At 36.1% G+C, this 19922-nt stretch overlaps 1 protein-coding gene across 2 annotated transcripts; it reads right to left on the bottom strand.

The window, feature by feature from the left end:
• Positions 1-1104: 1104 nt before the first annotated feature.
• Positions 1105-18544, bottom strand: LOC111516448 (ficolin-1-like). 2 transcript variants are annotated; one of them, XM_074176347.1, is made up of 6 exons: positions 18411-18544; positions 14700-14908; positions 10419-10546; positions 7256-7474; positions 4591-4818; positions 1105-1404 (listed from the first exon to the last, which is right to left on the bottom strand). In XM_074176347.1, exons 4-6 carry the CDS (start codon positions 7422-7424, stop codon positions 1232-1234), a joined length of 570 nt encoding a protein of 189 aa, XP_074032448.1. In that variant the 5' UTR covers positions 7425-7474; positions 10419-10546; positions 14700-14908; positions 18411-18544; the 3' UTR covers positions 1105-1231. The 2 variants fall into 2 exon arrangements, with proteins under 2 accessions (XP_074032448.1, XP_074032449.1); XM_074176348.1 differs by lacking the exons at positions 10419-10546; positions 14700-14908; positions 18411-18544 and adding an exon at positions 7577-7595.
• Positions 18545-19922: the final 1378 nt, after the last annotated feature.

Consider the following 19922-nt stretch of genomic DNA (forward strand, 5'->3'; position numbering starts at 1 on the left):
TTAAATATTCTCGAGATATGAACAGATGTGCTCCAGTTCATGAATCCATAAATTAAGGAACTATGAAACATTGCATAAGCGGTATGGGCAGCTTCATTACCGACTTTATTTTTTATCTGCCTGATTGCATATACTATATGGTATATTTGATCGACAATCTTCTTAGAATATTCATGATAAATAATCCATTTATAGACATTCTTTCGGGAATAATCCTGCCATATTCATTCAAGCATATTCATATTCAAGAATATTCTAAAGGCATGGTATATATTCCAAGAATATTCTATGAATATTTGGAATATATACATCCGTTTTATGACATAGAGGGAATATTCCATGAATAACTGGTGCTGTGTGGGTTATTTTATAGTGATATACTTGCCTACGGCCGATTTCATAAAGAAACATAAAGGTTACTTTAACTTTAAATGATACTTTAATAAATATTTTTGATTTCATAACCAAGTTAAAGTGTCCTTTAAACCAAAAACGTCCTTCAAAGTTAAAGTGTCGATTTCTCTACTTCAACTCGCTAAAGTGTCATTTAACTACAACATAACCCCAATTTTAATAATTGTTATTTGTTGTGCTACTCGCTACGTTTGCTAGTTTTGTGTTCGTTTAGCCATAATAATCATAAAAACATGAATAATTTTGAAACGTCTAGCTCAAGTTCATCTGATGAAGAATTTATTTATACTAGAAGACCAAAAGTGTATAGGAAAAGAACAGACTGCTTCGAAAAATATGATGAGCTTGACTTTTACCAACGTTTTCATTGGTATAGTTTTACATGACTGAGTAGCAATAGCTACTATGTGTAATTTTGTTTTTTAATTATTTTAACCAAGCTTTGTCAATAAGATATGAATCTTCAGACAATAAAGCATATTTTTATTTTGACATACCAAAGAGTGCATATCAGAACTGGATTGGATTGAAAAAAACGCTAGCACAAGTGTATCATATATCTGAGGAGGAGTACTTTGAAGAAGACAAAGTTGAAATTGATGGATGAATGATTATTTTTTGAGAAAATGAAAATTGTTTTACAATCTGTCGAATCATACAATTTGTTCTAGTGGAGTGAATACATGAAGATTCAAAATTTGAATTATTTATTCAATTGTATATACATAGGGTTATACAATATATAAATGCAACAGAATACACTTGATACATCATAAACAAGGCGGATGTTAATGCAACTATAATGTAGAATTGAATTTTAATTGCTTCTGTAAGTTTTCTTTTTCACCATTAATCTTGATGCGGCCATTACTCCGTCTCCGAAGGTCTTCCAGTACAAACCGGCTTCTTTATGATAGGGAGGACTTACTAAATTGATAAACTTTCCATTTGGATTACTTTGGAGACATCCATTATACCACCAAGCTCCATCTGAAATGTATAAAAATTGAAGTGGATTTAACAACTTGTGAGAAACGAGAAGTTGAAAGTGATGAAAGATTTAAATAGTGAAAAAACCTAAAAAGGAATTTTACATATTTTTTTGTAAGTGCCATATCTGATTTCAGATGTTTTCGAAAACTTTTTTTGTGCCTTTCAAGTTATCAATTATCTGTATCTGTAGAGTAGGGACGGTGAGTGTAAGCCTACAGCACTTAGGCCACATGTGACCCATTGTACATCCTCCCGAGGAGTTGTCCTCCTATGTCATCGTTCATCCTGTCCTTTCCAGGCAGGTCGACAGGTCACTTGGATACATCTCTTTTATATCGGCAGGTGTCGACCAAGACTCGCCCAACTCACTCTCTTATTGACGATAACTCCAGGCACTCGCATAGGAGATGCCTGACAGTCTCATCTTCCTGTTCACAGATCCTACATAGAGGTGTGTCTACTAGCTCCATAATATGGAGGGGTTTCTTTAGTTGACAGTGGCCAGTCAGAAATCCTACTGTTTAGCGTAGATTTTTCCTGATCATCGCCAGATATTTCTTTGGTACCAGCTTCCCAGGGTCGCCCCTGGCAAGATTGCATCCTTTGATTCCATCTTATCTCTTTAGGGATTGAGCATGGGTGTAACATTTGGATAGTTCCACAATTGTGGAAGTCATCAGGCCCTAAGGTGCCGCTAGGTCATAAAATTCTTAGTCCAGCCGCTTCCTTGGCTGAAGAGTCGGCAATGCGATTACTTTTACTCCTGTTGTGGCCTTTCACCCACCTCAGGATAATGTTATTATCTACCGAGGCCTTTTGGCTAAATCTTGGTGGCACTCTAGTACAAACCCTGAGGTAACACGTTGTCTGTTCAAGGCTAATACGGCTTGTCTAGAGTCAGTGCAGATTGTTATGTTTTTGCCAGAAATTCCTTTCCTGGTTATTTCTTTTGTGGCGATTGAGATACCAGCCAGTTCTGTTTGGACCACGCTGGTATTTTTTCCCAGTCTCCACTTCATCCTTAGGCTTAGTAATCTGGAGTTTGAATTATCGATGACTGCAGTAGTGCTTACACTTTTTCATATCACATTCAAATGACCTTTTCAAACGCAGTTTGTTAATTGAAATGATATGTATGTATGTAGATTATCACGTGATTAAAACACTATTGCCTCCGATTATGTGTTGACTTCTGTAAGTTGCCATTGCTAAAAATAAGACGGAACGTTAAATTATTATTTGTTGAGTACATTCTCCAGTATATTCACACGTCAAATTTTCATCCACGGAAATGTTTCTTTCCAAACGAATTCATGCAGAGATCTTTCAAAATGTTAGGATTTATCTTGAGGATATGCAAAGATTTTTGCTGCGGGACCATGGAAATAATTTACCTCTCACATGTGAGAGCGATACTTGAATACTGTTACGTTGTCTGGTATCCACAATATGAGTGATATGCTAAGCAAATTGAACATTGAGGAGTTTTTAGATGATGTGCTTCCAGCTTGGTCTTGACAGAGATCAAGATCACTTGAAAAAAATAACGCCGGACGGCGTTGGTCTTCTTCGATCCACTGCGACTTGGTCAAGGTCATCTCAGCCCTCACTTTCACTCCTCTCTCTCGATCTTTCTGCAATGCTGCGTCTGTTCGATCTCCACGAGCTCCAAAGACTTCCATCGAGATATATAAGCATTGCCACGACGTAGAGGAGTCCGTGCACTTAGCATAGTGCAGTGTATAGTGAATCTGAAGTTCTGTAAGAGTTTTTGTGTTGTATTGACAGTGTAGTGGTTAAATGAAGTTTGGTTTATTTGTTCGATGTTGTCAAATACTGTCGAACACACGAGAAAAATGTAACGATATGATGACACAAAATATATGAATATCAACTCATTTTTACATAGAATACCTGTCTATGACATTATATATCTGAAAAATATTCCAGTTTACTTTTCGCAGTTCATTAATATTTGTAATTTCTTGTGACTCCGCCAAATATTTCCATTCATTTCCACCTAACAGAATGACATTATCAAGTTATGATTTTTCTCAAACCGCGTAATAAATCACTGATGAATCATTTGTAGTGGAAATTGTTCAGGGCCTAACTTTCTTTAACGCAAGTTTTTAATCGTGAAGATGTGTTACAATATAACACTTAATCCGTAGAATGTTGCCAACATATAATATACAAAAAATGAATTATCAAAAGTGTACTTCATCTCATGATAATGTCATCTCTTGGGTGAAACCCGCATCGAAAAAAGTCTTTCAGTGCATACACTGCTTGCGACGGATGTTTTCAAAAATCGGACAATCTTGGTTTTATCTTAATTTTTACCATTACCACTAGTTAATTTTATGTATACGACCGGTTTCGTTTTTGACCCCATTATCAAGTATAAAACTAAAATGTGAGATTTGAAAACTTGGTTATATCGGGAGTTTTTAGCTAGGATGGAAGGACAAGTAGCTAAACGAACCAGGGCGCCAACTTTAAAATTCAACACTGAAGATTATAGGGGTTGTTGAACTTATAAATTCAAGAGTGGAGACCTACATAAATCGAGTTGTTCGATAATGGGTATACATTTCTGGTTTTTAATTGATTTGTTAATTTCCATGGCTTCAAACAAATTAATTTTATTCCCTTTGTAAAATATGTGTAGGATTTTGAGGTTATTTTTACTTATCTTGTGTTTTGATTCTCGAAGATGTTCATACATTGTAGATTTTTTGTCCAAACAGACGTGTTTACCGAGCCTTACGTCAAAATTTCTACCGTATTGGCCTGTATATTTGTTGGAAGCCATAAAAATTAACAAATCAATTAAAAACTAGAAATATATACCTACCCCTAAACGAGCAACTCGATTTATGTAGGTCTACCCTCTTGAATTTATAAGTTTAACAACCCCTATAATCTTCACTGTGAATTTTAAAGCTGGCACCCTGGTTCGTTTCAATAGGTACCTGCCCTACCTGAAAACTCCAGATATAGCCAAGTTTTCAAATTTAACATTCTAGTTTTATACTTGATACTGTGGTTAAACCTGAAACCGGTCGTATAAATAAAATTAATTAGTGGTAATAAGACAAAAGTTTTTTTAATCATTTCATTAAAGGGATCATGCATTACTACAAAATAAACAAGTCATCAATCACACATATTACTCACAGTATTTTTCAGCGCAATTTTCTAAACTGCTGTCTAGATCGGAATCCTTGGTAGAGAATTTGTGGCCCTTATGATAAGATAAAGAGTCCCCAATATTTCCAGTATAACCGTCTAAGTTAGTCAGCTCATAACCACCGGTTTCGGGTCCAACTCCAAAAGTTTGGTAATTACCTGTTGCTTTGGTCCCTCCTACGGTTACTAGCTCTACAAGAAGCTGCCCTTCCGGTTCTATAAGTGAAAACAAAATGATACGTACAAATAATGGCTTTCTCCAAGCGATTGCAGCTAAATAGATGGGAAATACAGTATATTCCACATGTAGCTTCACACTCACAGTGAACCTTGATTGATTGCATTTTGATATTTGAGAAACAGTTTGGCCCAAAAACGTATTGTAGTCTATCGATTCACAAACCTTTACCTGAATAGTTCTAGTTTTAATTTGTAAATACATGCAACCGGTATCTTATGTTGAAATTTCTACCTATCTAGCCTGCATATAAGCTGCTGAATTGTCACTACATTCTAGTCTATCTATGGAAAAATTCGGCTATATATAGACTAGAATGTGGTGACCGTCCAGTAGCTTATACAAGCCAGACATGCAAATCAGCTACACAGGGCGTTAACGAAAATTTGATCCTCTTGTAAGTCAGAAACGGACGTGTAATCGAAAATTTCAAAGAACACGTATGAAAATCATACCCGAAACTTCACCCCTTGCGGTCAGCAACTACCCCCCTATTATTTTCAATGGCATGGGGGTCAAGTGATACATCATTCGAAAGGTATTTTGTCCCTCCATCACCTCTGTGATTGTTTTTCGAACTTGGTTCATTCGTTATTGAGAAATTAAATGTTGAACGTTTTATTAAAAAAAAAGAGAAAATTCGCTGTCGTTCATTTTAATGAGGAAATCAACAACAAATAATATCAGTGGAAACAAAACCAACCTATAAATTGTTCAAAATGACCTCCACCTAGTTCCATACAATAATACAGTCGACTCTCGATAGTGTTCCGTACATTATTTAAGATGTCCGGAGTCAGCAATCGACCTTTCCAAATAATAGTCTGTCGCAGGTCTTCTAGATTTGTAGGCTCAGTAGACTAGACCTTCGACTTCAGGTGTCCCCACAGAAAGAAGTCCATCGGTGTCAGATCAAGTGCTCTAGCTGGCCACTCCACTGGACCCCTTCTGCCGATCCAACGCTTTGGAAAACGTTCGTCTAAAAACCATCTCACCCGAACATCAAAATGTGGGGTTGCACCATCTTTCTGGAATGTTATTCCATTATCTACTCAATTGTCATCATTTTCTAAAATTTGTGTAATCATAGGATTTACACAGTCTTATAATAGATTTAAGTATGTGTCTCCATGGAGATTAGCTTCAATGAAGAATGGTTCAACAATATGCCGGCCCAAACATTCATTTTTTGTGGAGTTTGTGAATGTGTTTCCACCAACAAATTGGGAGTCACATCGCTCCAGTAACGACACTTATGTCTATTCACTTCACCATTCAACATGAAAGAACTTCCTCATGGAAAACATGTATTGTATAATAGATTTGGATTATTGGTCAGTTTCTCGCTGAACACCTCACAAAACTGATCAGGACCATCATCGGTTAATTCCTGAACTAGCCTTATTATGAAAGGATGGAATTTGTAGCCTTTCAAAATTCGAAAAACACTAGTAGCTCTAGCTACTTGTTTGATATATTGTCGATTATCCATTTGTATATGACCTAAAACTGCAACTTCAACTCTGTCATTTCTGACAGGACGGTTTTCTGTTGTGAACAAAACCTGAAGTACTTATCCATTAACTATTTAACGTATTGATGGTTCACGTAGTGGTCTGGATGATTCGTATTATAAATTCTTGCAGAAGCTTTAGCACATTCATTATTTCGATAATAGGTTGCAACAATTTCTATTCTTTCTTCAGTAGAATAAACCATGTTGGAACACAGTCAACAAGGATGATTGAATAATAATTCGTGAAGTAGTGACAGTGGCCAACTCTCTACTTTTTGACTGCGATAACTAGATTCAACAAAAACTACCAGTGCAGAAAAAACTAACAGTGTTGTCCATTTCAAAACGTTCACTACCAATGAAATGAATTCTACAAATCTAGAAGACCTGCGACAGAGAGTTGTTCGTGGATGCCGTTTTCTGACTCCAGACATTTTCAATAATGTAAGGAACTCTTTCGAAGGAAGACTGTATTATTGTATGGAACTAGATGGAGGTCATTTTGAACACTTCATTCGTTGATTGTGTTGCCATTGATATTACTTTTGTTGATTTCCTCAGTAGTTGCTGACCGCAGGGGCGTGAAGTTTCGGGTATGATTTCCCAATGATCACTTATCCCACGGCGTGGGGAGTGGTCGTTAGTTGATAATGCTGACGCGCCCTCCTGAATGTATCGGGCCTGACCAGCGCCTTGGGTAAAAGAAATAATAACATTTATGCATGAGTAACGCCTGGAAAAATAATTATTGTCCTTCTGATCGATCCTCGCTGGGAACAGGCCTATGTCAAGGAAGTCTTTGTTCTTTTCGATAAATGCATAAATCCTTAATTTGCTCATATTTCCTATTTTTGAAATTAATTTCTCTTTGAAACGAATGTAATCTCTGAATTACTTACTTGTCAGAGCATGCATGTATTCCAGTCCTAGCCAGAATTCTCTGCCAAGGTCGCCAAAACCTAATTTATATTCTCTCCATTCCCGGAAGAAATCCTGAGATCCATCAAATCGTTTTTGTACGACAGTCCATCCGCCGCCGTATGAGGTCATGTCACAAACAACCATCATTTTAGGGAATTCATCGAGTTGGATTTGGTAAACACCATCTTCTCTGTACTCTGAAATGATCATTAGAAATTAATTTATTTATACACTGTTCTACAGGTTACACCCAACTACAGAACAAGAATATAAGACAAATCACAATACAATACAATTACAATAAGTTATAGGATGAAAACAATACACATAGAATAAGCTGAAGTAAAAAGACCCAATCTCAAAGATGGAACAGTAAAAAATGTCGAGCTGACAACTTGCAGAATTGAATTTGACACAATTGTTATGCAGATGTGAACGTTTCAGAATATTTGTACGTGATGTTGGCAGATAAAAAGGATTAACCACCCTAGATGTTGATCCAGGTACATTGAAATTCAGTTTTTGAAGGATATGTGGGTCAATAATTTAATTAGTAATCAGTTAAAAAAAATTGTGGAGTGACAATCACGACGGTAACTCAAGCTATTTATAGCTTGTCTAGCTAACAATGCATCCTGGGGAAATCCATTTGGTGGATAGATATTGTCTGATCTAAAGGAGATATGTGTTAGGAAACGACTTTGTACTGATGAAAAGAGAAATGAAAATTTCTATGTTTTTTACCAGTAACTAACGTTACTGCAGTTTCGTCCTATATGGACATTTTCAAACTTAAACAATAAAGATTATGGAAAATGTCCATATAGGACGAAACTGCAGTAATGTTAGTTACAAATAAAAGTGGTAAAAAACATAGAAATTTTCATTTCTCTTTTCATCATACATCATACATCAATTTATTGAAAGACTTTGAACTGATTCAACTTTCTGTGAATACATCTGATGAGGTGGATTCCAGATTATGGATAATTTTGATCTGAAGCAAGCATAGTATAAGGTTTTCGATGTAGATGAATTCGCGAAATATCTGGAGATTCGTGCAATAAATCCATACATTCTGTTTGCAACAGACAGAATGGCTTCAATGTGTGTGGTACGAAGGAAATTTTTGTGTCGAAGGTAACACCTAGATCGCTGAATGTGAGAGGCCGTTGAAGTGGAATATCGTTTATTAAATATTGATATGAAAATGAACGATTTTTTAGTGTGTACGTCATTACATTGCATTTAATCGCGTTTAAAGGAAGATTATTGCGAAAACACCATTGCACAACACGTTTCAGATTGAGGGAGAGTTGAAGACAGTCCTTGATGCCATTGATCTCACAATATAATTTCAGGTCATCCGCGTATATACTACAGTTGATGTCAAATACCTCAACTATATCGTTTATGAAGGCGTTAAAGAGAAGTGGGCCTAGGTTGCTTCCTTGTGGAACACCCAAGGTAGCTGCATATTCCACGGACTTGAAGCCATTGAATATAGCATACTGACGACTGTCAGTGAAGTATGATATAAAAAGTTGGATCAGGGTCAGAGTAAAGCCGTATCTGTACAATTTCGATAGCAGTAATCCATGATCAAGTCTGTCATCAAACGCCTAGGAGTCCGTATGTATGATATCAGTTTGGGATCTCCTATCAATGGTTTCAGAGATATATTGGGTAGCATTGAAAAGGTTGGTGATTGTCGAGCGACCTTTCATAAAACCATGTTTGAAGTGGTGTAATTTGATTGCTCGAATGCTATAGATGAGGATTTCAAACACTTTGGCAAAGTTGCATATTATTGATATGTGTCTATAATTATCGACATCAAACTTGTCCCCTTTCCATAAAATGGCCGAACTTTACATAATTTCCATATATCTGGGATGGTATTAGTTTTGATGCAGATATTTATTGATATTGTCAAAGGACGACCCAAAACATATGCACAATCTCTGACAATCAGTGCAGGGATGCTGTCGGGACCTGTTGTCATTTTCGGTTTTATCTGTTTCAAAGCAGCCAATACTTCATTTTCTTCGAAGTAATGAATGTTCAAGACTTGTGAATATGGATGGTCATCGCTCCATTCGGTTGGAGAGCTGGTGATATATGCTTTTGAGAAAAAATCTGCAAAGCTATTGAGAATATCTAAAGGAGTATCTAAAAATTGTCTTTCGTAGGACATGCATGCAGGTAGAAATGCAGGTAGAACCTTTTTTGTTATTTATATATGCCCAGAATCTGTCCCCGGGCAGCAACATCACCGCTGCTTTTGAATGGAATATTCTTGGTGTGATCACTTGGACCCCTTCTTCATGTAAAATATTCTGACATAAACGGAACTCTTGATAAAGCATTAATAATGAGACCCAATGAATTTCAGAATTTCATTCATAGGGGTGCTAAATACAACTCATATGACGCAACTCAAGTGACGCACGCAATTTCAATGTGGTTTACATTTTAGAATAAATCTAATATAAAAAAATGGATGTTTGTTGGTTGGTTGGTAAGTGATAAACTTCTACATCGCTCAACCGATCGTGATGAAACTAGACATGTATGAGTAATTTTTCACAGAGAAGGTTTTTAGGCTATCAATTTTTCTGTAACTCGCCACTAGATGGCGCTATAGAACAATTTTTTGAATGCGCAAGTTCGTTGATTCTAATTCTGTCAAAACATTGGAACAGCAGCGATACAGCAACATAGTACTAATTAGTACCAACTACCAAATTCTACGCGGGCGAAGCCGCGGGCAACAACTAGTCTATATTAACATAAATTGATGATACATAAATTGGAGATCTAAACAAAATACGCGCGACAGATTCAGATTCTTGCACCACCTACCAGCATGTGTACAGAATTGGGTCAATCTCATTTCTCGGGTCGTGAGTTTTCGACAAATCAAAGGCGAAACGGTTAAAGCATCAGGGTGTTTTGCATCGTTATAGAAATTAACCATCTCGAATTAAATAATGTGTTCAGCAGTTTGAAAAACAAAGTTGAATGTATAGGGTAGAACCTAGAATGAATGAATGTCTATGACTGACAAAGGTAGTGCCTTCTTTTTACTGCTATATCAAGAGATCGAATTGAAATCGTAGTAAAGTAATAGGTACTCACTTTTGTCATATGCTTCCTGACAATCACGGGGTAGAGGGTCTGTATCATTGCTGTTTATTGGTTCACCTTGATAATAAACACCAATTTTGGATTACGAACTCTGAACGTAACGCAATACAACATCCGCACTGAAAAAAGTAATAGTATATTAAAAACGAGCGAGAAATGTGGCCATTATCGTGATAATGGAGTTTGTCGACGCTATTGAATTGTGTGCGGAAAGATCGGAAGAATCCAACCTCATACACAAGTCAATAAAAATATTCTCGGACAGTCAAGCGGCATTGGAAGCTTGGTAGCAAATTGCCAAAAACGACTCTCCTCTATAGGAAGACTTACCAGATTGTCTCTGGTCTGGATTCCTGAGGCAATGAGGCTGCTGACTCCCTTGCAAAGAAGGGTGCTGCAAGCAGCTTCATCGGAGCATTGGCATTGCTTTAGGCTTTGCCAAACAAAGATTGAAAACCTGGATGGCAAAAAGATTCATGGACTTCTGGCAGAATCTTCCAGGATTGGCTCACACCAAGGCGTTTATTCACCCTTCGAAGCTTGATACCAAACAGTTGTTGTAGGGATGAACTAAGATGTTTAACAGGCCTTTTCACATGTCACTGAAATTTGAATCATCATATGCAGAGACTCGGACTGTCGGAAGACAGTCCGACATTCCGAGACAGGAAGACTGCCTCTGTTTGAAAAATGATGAAAGAGCAGAGCACATACTTTGTGCCGGCCCCGCTAGGGACCGAATCAGGTTTTTAGAGTTCGGCAGAGCCGTACTCTTACCATACGGCCTGAAAAACCACTTATCATACAAACTAATCGGCTTCTTTATTATTATTATTTTTTTTTAATTTTTTTATTTTTTTTTTCTGATTGATTCGGGCGTTACTTGATGAAGATCCATAGTAATTTCACAAACTACACCTAAACGATTTGATTTCCACAAACTTTATTGAAAAAATATATCACATGTTTAGCGAAACATGTTGTGATATATTTTTCCAATAAAGTGTATGGAGATTAAATCGTTTAGGTGTAGTTTGTGTAATCGGCTTCGTTGAGAAGCTGGGTTTATTTGGTTGAGTATGAATTGGTGTGAGCCGCAATAAACCCTTGCTGACGACGAGATGAGCGTCGTAAATAATTCGAGCGAGTAATGGCAATTTTTTTAACATACCTCGTATATCCCTTTTAATTGAAACCTACTTATTATTATGTGAATTTTTCATGTTATAACAAAAATAACTTTATGTAATTAATGAAACATGTTTCGTGGGGCATTTCATTGGTTCGGACTTCCATTGTCTAATATGATATAAATTGGTTTGAAATCCCTGTCACCCGAAGACGATTGTGGATACTAACAGTTGAAACGTCGTGAAGTAACTTGGCTTGGAAAGTTTTGATTTTTAATTTTCATTTTTTGTTGATAATTTATAATTTCCATCTCGTGTTGATAGTTCAATTTTTTGATTGTTGCCTGTATTTTATTTACTTGTGATTTCAGTTTTTTTTCTTAATATAATTGTTACTGTTCCGCTAATCTTTTTAATTTTTTTATAGATTCTTTCAGGGATTTCAAATCAGTTTATATCATTGGTCATTGGACCCCACTGGATGTATATTCGGATAACCTTCAATGGTTATTGGCTTAGCCAGTTCAAATATCATTCCTATCAGTGGTATGGGGGTGTGAGGGAACTGATGTGCATACAATTTATATCATATTAGACAATGAAAGTCCGAACTAATGTAAATTATTTTTGAATAAATAACCAAACCCACGCCACTGCAGGTAATAAAACGACCTGAAAGCTCAGGAAATATTCTGTTCGTTACCCTTTTGCGTTACAAAAATGCGAAATGCGGTGATGAAGTATTATAAACCAGAGTCAAATACAAGCATCTTAGTTAATGCGTTTGGAACAACGGGAACACCAACTCGAGCACTGCGACCGTTAACACATCATTTTGATATTGTCCACCGCAGTAGTAGACGAAACATCAGACATAAAATCCTGCAAATCACGGCTAAAAAAAACCGAAAATAGCTTTTACAGAGGATGAATACTCATACAGTGTGTAAAAGTCAAATGGAAAATTCATTATTTCGGTTACGGTACATATTTTGACAAAATCCCGAAACACATCAAATTTAAATTATAATTTGACATACTTCAACGGAAAAATGCTACCCCTATCTTCAACCCCCGTCGGATGACAGGTACAATCCTCAATTTTTCAGATGGGAAGTATAGGCTTGTTTGGTAGTTTCATTCTTCATTCAGAAATGTTATCGCTTTCAAGTTTATTGCAACATCTAAGATAAAATAAATTAAAATCATGTGGTTACTGAAATTCAATAATATACACTCAAAACTTATGGCGATATACTTAAAACTTATTTCATGTTGAGGTATTGATAATAAAAAAGTAAGCAAAAACCATAGCAATGTTCTTTTTAGATGGTATCCTTTAAAAACTATAAATAATTTCCCTGGCAACGTTAGTTTAAAACGCCTTGTCAACTTGTTTTGTATGTTACAACAGTAGTTGTCAGTATTTTAATTTAAGTTTAAAGTTCGTTAACTTCAAGTCTGACAAATAGTTAGATTAACGGAAATGCATAAAATAACAGTTTTACAAATGATTGGTTACGGAGATAAAACCCGGAAGTAGCTCGCCTATTTCATGAGAAATTTCGTAATTTACCGCCCATATCTCAAGGAACAATGAGCAAAATAGAGAAGCAGTTTCGCGAGCTTGGTCATGTGTGGCAGATAAAAAAGCAGCTGCCAATGCAATGAGTGATGAACTCAAATTAGATGTAATGCTTGAGTTTGAGGAAAACCCACATACATCGAGTAGACAGGCATCCACTACATTCAATGTTAGCCATACATCAATAGTAAAAATATTAAAAGGGAATAAAATGAATCCTTATAAAATGACACTTACTCAGGAGCTCATGGAAGACGATTTTGATAGAAGAACTAATTTTTGTGAGCAAATGATGGACATATTGGATAACAATATTGCCAATTAGAATACGTTTCGTTTTCTGATGAGTGTACTTTGTCTCTTAACGGTCATGCTAATCAGCAAAATTGCCGCTACTGGTCAACAAAAAATCCTCACTGGATAAGGGGAGAACATACGCAATACCCTCAAAAGGTTGATGTTTGAGCAGGGAGTGTAGGAAACCATATCATTGGTCCCTTTTTCATTGAGGGCAACTTGAGTGGTGATAATTATTTGGTACTATTTTAGCAAATTTATATCCTGATCCAGGAAACCCTCAAGTTCCCGTGAATACGATATGGTTGCAGCAGGATGGAGCACCACCACATAACGAAGTTAATGTCCGGCAATACGTCGATACAACAGTTCCCAATCGGTGGATAGGGAGGCGAGGATCGATTGAATGACCAGCGCGATCACCTGATCTTTCATCATTAGATATCTTTTTGTGAGGATATGTATAGAGCAATGTGTACAAAACTGAACTTTCAGATTTGAATGATTTGAAAGAACGAATAACGCTTGTGATTAGGTCGGTCACGCCTGATATGTTAAATAATGTTAGAAGACAGTTTTATTTGAGATTAGGATTTTGCCAAGACGTTCGCGGTGAACATTTTGAACATCTAATTCGTTTACATCCATAGTTCTTTTTCGTATTCTACATTTCATTACGTTTTGCATTACATTTTAGTTTTTGAGTGTATATTATCGAATTTCGGTAAACACATGATTTTAATTTATTTCATCTTAATTGTTGCAATAAACTTGAAAGCAATAACATTTTTGAATAGAGAATGAAGAGACCTTCCAAACTTTATATCACAAACCTATACTAACCTTTTGAAAAATTGGGGGTTGTACCTGTCATTCGCAGGGGGTTGGAGGTAGGGGTGGCATTTTTACGTTGAAGAATGTCAAATCATAATTTACATTTGACTTGTTTCGGGATTTTTTTGAATATGTAACCGAAATAATGAATTGATTCCATTTGGCTTTTACACACTGTATATTAGTGAGTTATTCAAAAAAAAAATACTTTGGTCTGGATGTTTCACCTTTCTATATGTTTTGAAACTGCATATATTTTGCTTGATATACATTTTACATACTCAAAGAGATTTTTTACGAATATGAAATAGTGTTTTTGGAAGGAAAAAAATGCGTTGTTTGGATTCTTTTTGGTAACTTCCCCAATTATTCAGTAAATAACGCCATGTTTTTGATGAATGCAATAACTGAAATGTCAGGTCTTACCCGAGTGTATCTGAAGGTTCAGGTGAGGACGTTGAGTTGCCGTCATCAAGAACGTTCAAATCTAGCTTATTTGATTCAAGTATTTCCAATTCCTGTTCAATTCTGTTCTGACCTTCCAAAATTCTTTGGAGTTCGTCTTTCAAAACTTTCAATTCGTCATTTGTTCCTTGGTGGTTGTCATTCGTTGAAGATACGATGTGTTTGGCTACCTGTAGAAGATCAAATATTTAGCTCTCTTAAACTGGACAAACACTTGAAAGACTTGAGTTCCAGAAGAAATATTTGAAACTTGATTTTCTGAAATACATAACAAGTGATAAATTCAAATATTAACGATATCTAATGATCGATCTCATTGATTTGAACAACTCGCCATTGTTTAATCTTCTATTGTCAGATAATTATTTTAAGACCTCCTTCAGAAATATGTAATCTGAGTGTATCATAGGTAATAGCTAATGCTTCTAGAATAAAATGTTATAATTTAGAAATAATTTTATCATACCAGCGTGAGCAGAACACGTATCGCGAATTTATGAATCTTTCGTAATAAAAATCAGAAGTAAATGTATCACTGAGTTTGTATTTCATATACATTACTGTACGTTGTGAGAAATATTCTATTTTCGCATTCTTTATCTGGACATTGCACATTTTTAAACTTAACGTTTCACTAGAAAAAGTGAGATTCTTAACCTCCCATATTCTCACATCAACCGTTCAGTTTCTGTGGTCGCTACTTTTTAACAAACTCTATTACTTTGTATGAACTATACCATCTGTATCTGTTGAGTAGGGAGGGTGAGTGTAGGCCCACAGCACTTAGGCCACATGTGACCCCCCCCCCCGAGGGGTTGTCCTCCTAGGTCATCGTTCATACTAGGACATCTCCTTTATATCGGCAGGTGTAGGCCAAGACTCGCCGAACACACACTCTCTTATTGACGATAACTCCGGGAACTCGCACAGGACATTCCTAACAGTTTCATCTTCCTGTTCACACATGCTGCATAGAGGTGTTTCCACTAGCCCCATATTATGGGGGTGTGTCTTTAGTTGACAGTGACCAGTCAGAAATCCTACTAGGTAGGTAGCGTAGGTTTTTCCTGGTCAACGCCAGATATTTATTCGGCGCCAGCTTCCCAAGTTCGCCCAGGGTGATCCTGGCAAGATTGCATCCTTTGATTCCACCCCATCTCTTTAGGAATTGATCATAGGTGTGACGTTTAGCTAGTTCCGCAGTTGTCGAAGTCATCAGGCCGTAGGAGCCACTGGGTGTTAAAATTCTTAGTCCAGCCGCTTCCTTGGCTGAAGAGTCGGCAGTGCGATTACCTTCACTCCTGTCATACCCTTTATTCCACCTCAGGATAATATTATTATCTACTGAGGTTTTGGCTAAATCTTGGTGGCACTCTAGTACTAGCCCGAGGTTACACGTTTTCTGTTGAAGATCTCCAACCTTTATATGATGTTCCAGACTATAAAGGTTGCAAGTGAAGTTCGCGTCACCAATCAGGCGGAAGGTTCTTTTCTGGATGGAATCCAGCAGCTTCAGTATGTGCCTAGAGACGGAGCTCCATACATGAGAATAATACTTCAAGGAAGGGTCTGATCTGAGCTTTATAAAGTATTAAAAGTTGCTGTAGTGTGTAGAGTTTTCTGGTTCGGAGCAGTGTTCCAAGCTTTTGAGAAACAATATTCGCTATTCCAGCGACATGATTGTGCCAAGAAATATTGGTGTTCATTTAACCCCCAACAAACTTATCGAGTCTTGTTTATCGTCGAAGCAAATTTCTCATGAAACGCTTTATGCAATTTTCACAACAATCATCTGTGGTCAGAAGAAAACCCTCATGCGATACAGATATCACATTTCCAAGAACAGTTCTCTCTCAACGTGTAGACAGAAATTCTTAGAGATAATTTCATAGGATCATTCTTTATTCCGAGAAAATCAAACTGAGAGAGATATGAAGAAGAGTTTTACTGGAAGATGTGCCGCTTAGGCTACAAAATGCCGGGGAGGGCCTCAACAATGGCCCTCTAGGTCACCAGACCTTCGTTGTTTATATTTCTAGGTTGAATAGAAAACAATCAAATTCATTTTACTTTTTGACAAACGCTTGAATCGATTGATTTAAATCGAAATATCTCGAAAACGACTGCTTGTAGCGACTTCTCACAATCATACCTTTTTCACATAAAAATAATAAAATAATCAATTTTTCTTCTAGAAAATGTGATTTATACATGCACAACGAAGTTGTGTCTCCCCTAAAGACACCAAGACCTGTAGGTGGCACCCCCTACAATTGAGTGCTGAACTGAAACCAAATTTGAATTTTCCGTATTGAAAAGTCCCCAAATATCAATTTTTGTCCAAATATAGTCCTGTAAAATATAGGCTAGTTTTTGCAAAATTAAAATATTTTGTAGTAGATAACCACTACATACGCCCCAAAGTGGAATTCCATATCTCAGGTGAGATTCTATCAGAGAAAAATAAGCAGTCTTAGCTGCTGTTAAACCAAGTTCATTTGCGACTACTCTGACTGCATAACAACCAGACATAAATATGATCTTCAAATTTTCTAATGATTAGTACTCCTAAAAATGTTAAGCTACTTTTGTTCCCAATGATGTCATTCCCAAAGGTTATATTGTCAAATTCACATCTGAAAGTTACTATGTTAGTTTTCGTAATATTTAGAGACAAGCGATTTGAATCACACCAACTCTTCACTTTCATCATATCGATGGATATGGTTTTTGTTAAATCATTTACCAAAAAATGGTAGTAACGTCTGCAAATAGTGTGAATTTTTATACTTGTCAAATCGTTGAGAAACAATGTTGGCCCTAGTATTGAACCTTGAGGCACACCATTACGTATTTTCCCAATTTCTGAGTGATGGGTTGTTTCCACCAGCTGACTACGACCTGACAAATATGATCTGAACCAGCTCAGTATCACTCCTCTGAAGCCGTAGTAGGGAAGCTTCCGCAACAGTATTTCGTAATCCACACAATCGAAAGCCTCCGAAAAAGCGCAAAATACTGCTGCAGCAAACTTTTTCCATGATTATGACAATAAACTAGACCCTTACTCCACTGAGATAATACAGAAGAATGAGTTAATCAAATCAAACTCATCGATATATTGAACAGTTACAAAAGTCCGAAATATATTGCCACTAATCACTAATTCACATAACCTCACGAAAATAACGCAACAATTATTCAGTTAAAAATCATCCGTAACAAATAACAATTTATACATGATATCTAGAAGTCTTAGGATCATAATAGAAAACTATTTGTGCAATAAGAAATTTTCAATTACAATGAAAAGGGTATTCTGAATTTCAAAGAAATACGCGACGTAATTATGATGAATCCCGCGTCAAGTAGGCCGGCTGTTCTTGACAAATACGACTTCAGTCAATAACGTACCCTATTCAAATATTTTAACATTGTGCCTTTGAACAAATGTTCTTTTTATCGGGCCCAAACTTTTATGAGCAACACCAATTGAGCAACCAGTACTCCAACTACAATACCTCAAAATTTTGTCGGAGTTCTCCTCAGATAAGACTTATCAACGGAAAGGCCGAAAATATCAACAAAAAGTCAACTATCATTAAAAAAAATAAACTATATATTCTATGGTTATACAAAATCATTAATAGATTTTCACTGAATTCAGCTTACCGAATCTACTTCATTTCCAGCTATCAATTTGATCATGCAAACCACGAACAAAATCTGGAAGCGTTTGATAGACATCATGATGAAAAGCTTTCACGAATATCTGATACTAGTGACAACATTTTTTTTTTTATTTATAGACGAAGTATTTCAGGACCGGACCCAAGCAGTCTCATAATATAATATTCATCGATTTTCGATTACAGGAATTACTTTTACACTCAATTGTTATTTATAAAACTCTTTGAGGCTGAAGAATACAATTTGTAGCCACTTCAAGAAAATCAAATCCCCTAACTTACTCTTGATAATTTGTTTATTTTTTCCTTGATTATTGATGTCGACTTATCGACAGTAGACAATACGAGTTCGTCCTTCCTAGTAGTCAAAAATCTATTTCTGTTGTCACAAACGTAGTTTTCTTCATCTTGGCAATACAAAGGATTAGCTTAGGTTTTGTTCTTTTGTAGACAGAGTGGCGTTCTTCATATGCGGTATTTAGTAACGGCGCATATATTTTAGAGTTTTTCAGAAAATGTAACCCAACTTTTTCATTTCAAGTGGACCAGCCGACCTATCATTGGTTCAACAGTTAAAAATAGTCTTTTCGGTCTCAAACTATTGAGACAAGCCTGGTATTCGTTCTGTGTTGATCCTGTGAATGATATCTGCTTCAACGTAATGAATACTTGTGAGTAAAAAGCGGATGGGAAAGAGGGACTTTCATGTACTTCAGTTTTCATATGATTGAAAGTAGTTGTTTTGAGTGGGATCTTTCTTTCAATTTGTATCTGAAAGGAACTATTATGTATTATCTACACATCTTTGCGGAGAGTTCATTTTGAAGTTGATAACTTTCTTCCTTTCTTCAGAAGTTTTTTATATCCTTCGTGCAAACATGAAGAAGAAGGGAGCCAAAAACCTTTTCCTGAAAAACAGTCTCACGGGACAAAATGTCAGAAATCACAAACGTTCTTCTCAAGAGAATTGAGTAATAATCATAATAGTCGGGTATATTGTTGAATGATTTGTTGTAAAGTGAATGCTCCTATTTTATTTTGAATTATGATTTATTATTCAGTATCTTCAACTGAAAAAATTTAGGAAATCTGATTCATATTGTAATAAAAAGACAGAAGATAATCTAAATCCCACCCTGTACGTAAGCTATATATTCGGACTGATATGAAGTGAAACAAAAAGCTGATCATATCAGTACTTGAAGAACGAAATTGAAAAAAACATATTCGGTTAATTAATATCAAGTATATTGATAAAATAGATGTCATTACAATCTCACAATAACCAAAAATATTTCTTTATCTACACTCGAAATTATTTTTCACGACAAAATATATTATCATAAATTCCATAAATTTTCCGAATACTGTGATTCAATTATGAAAAGCGATGTTTCGAAGTTGATTTTCAACTATTCAAGGACACATTCAACGTGTTGCTTGGTATTTCATTTTTTGTACTAAAATATTCTATTTCACTATTCGTTATACGGTC

Source organism: Leptinotarsa decemlineata, unplaced genomic scaffold (assembly GCF_025532065.1).
Source record: "Leptinotarsa decemlineata unplaced genomic scaffold, Ldec_3_MD MMD2_tig00001719_RagTag_RagTag, whole genome shotgun sequence".
NCBI lineage: Eukaryota > Metazoa > Arthropoda > Insecta > Coleoptera > Chrysomelidae > Leptinotarsa > Leptinotarsa decemlineata.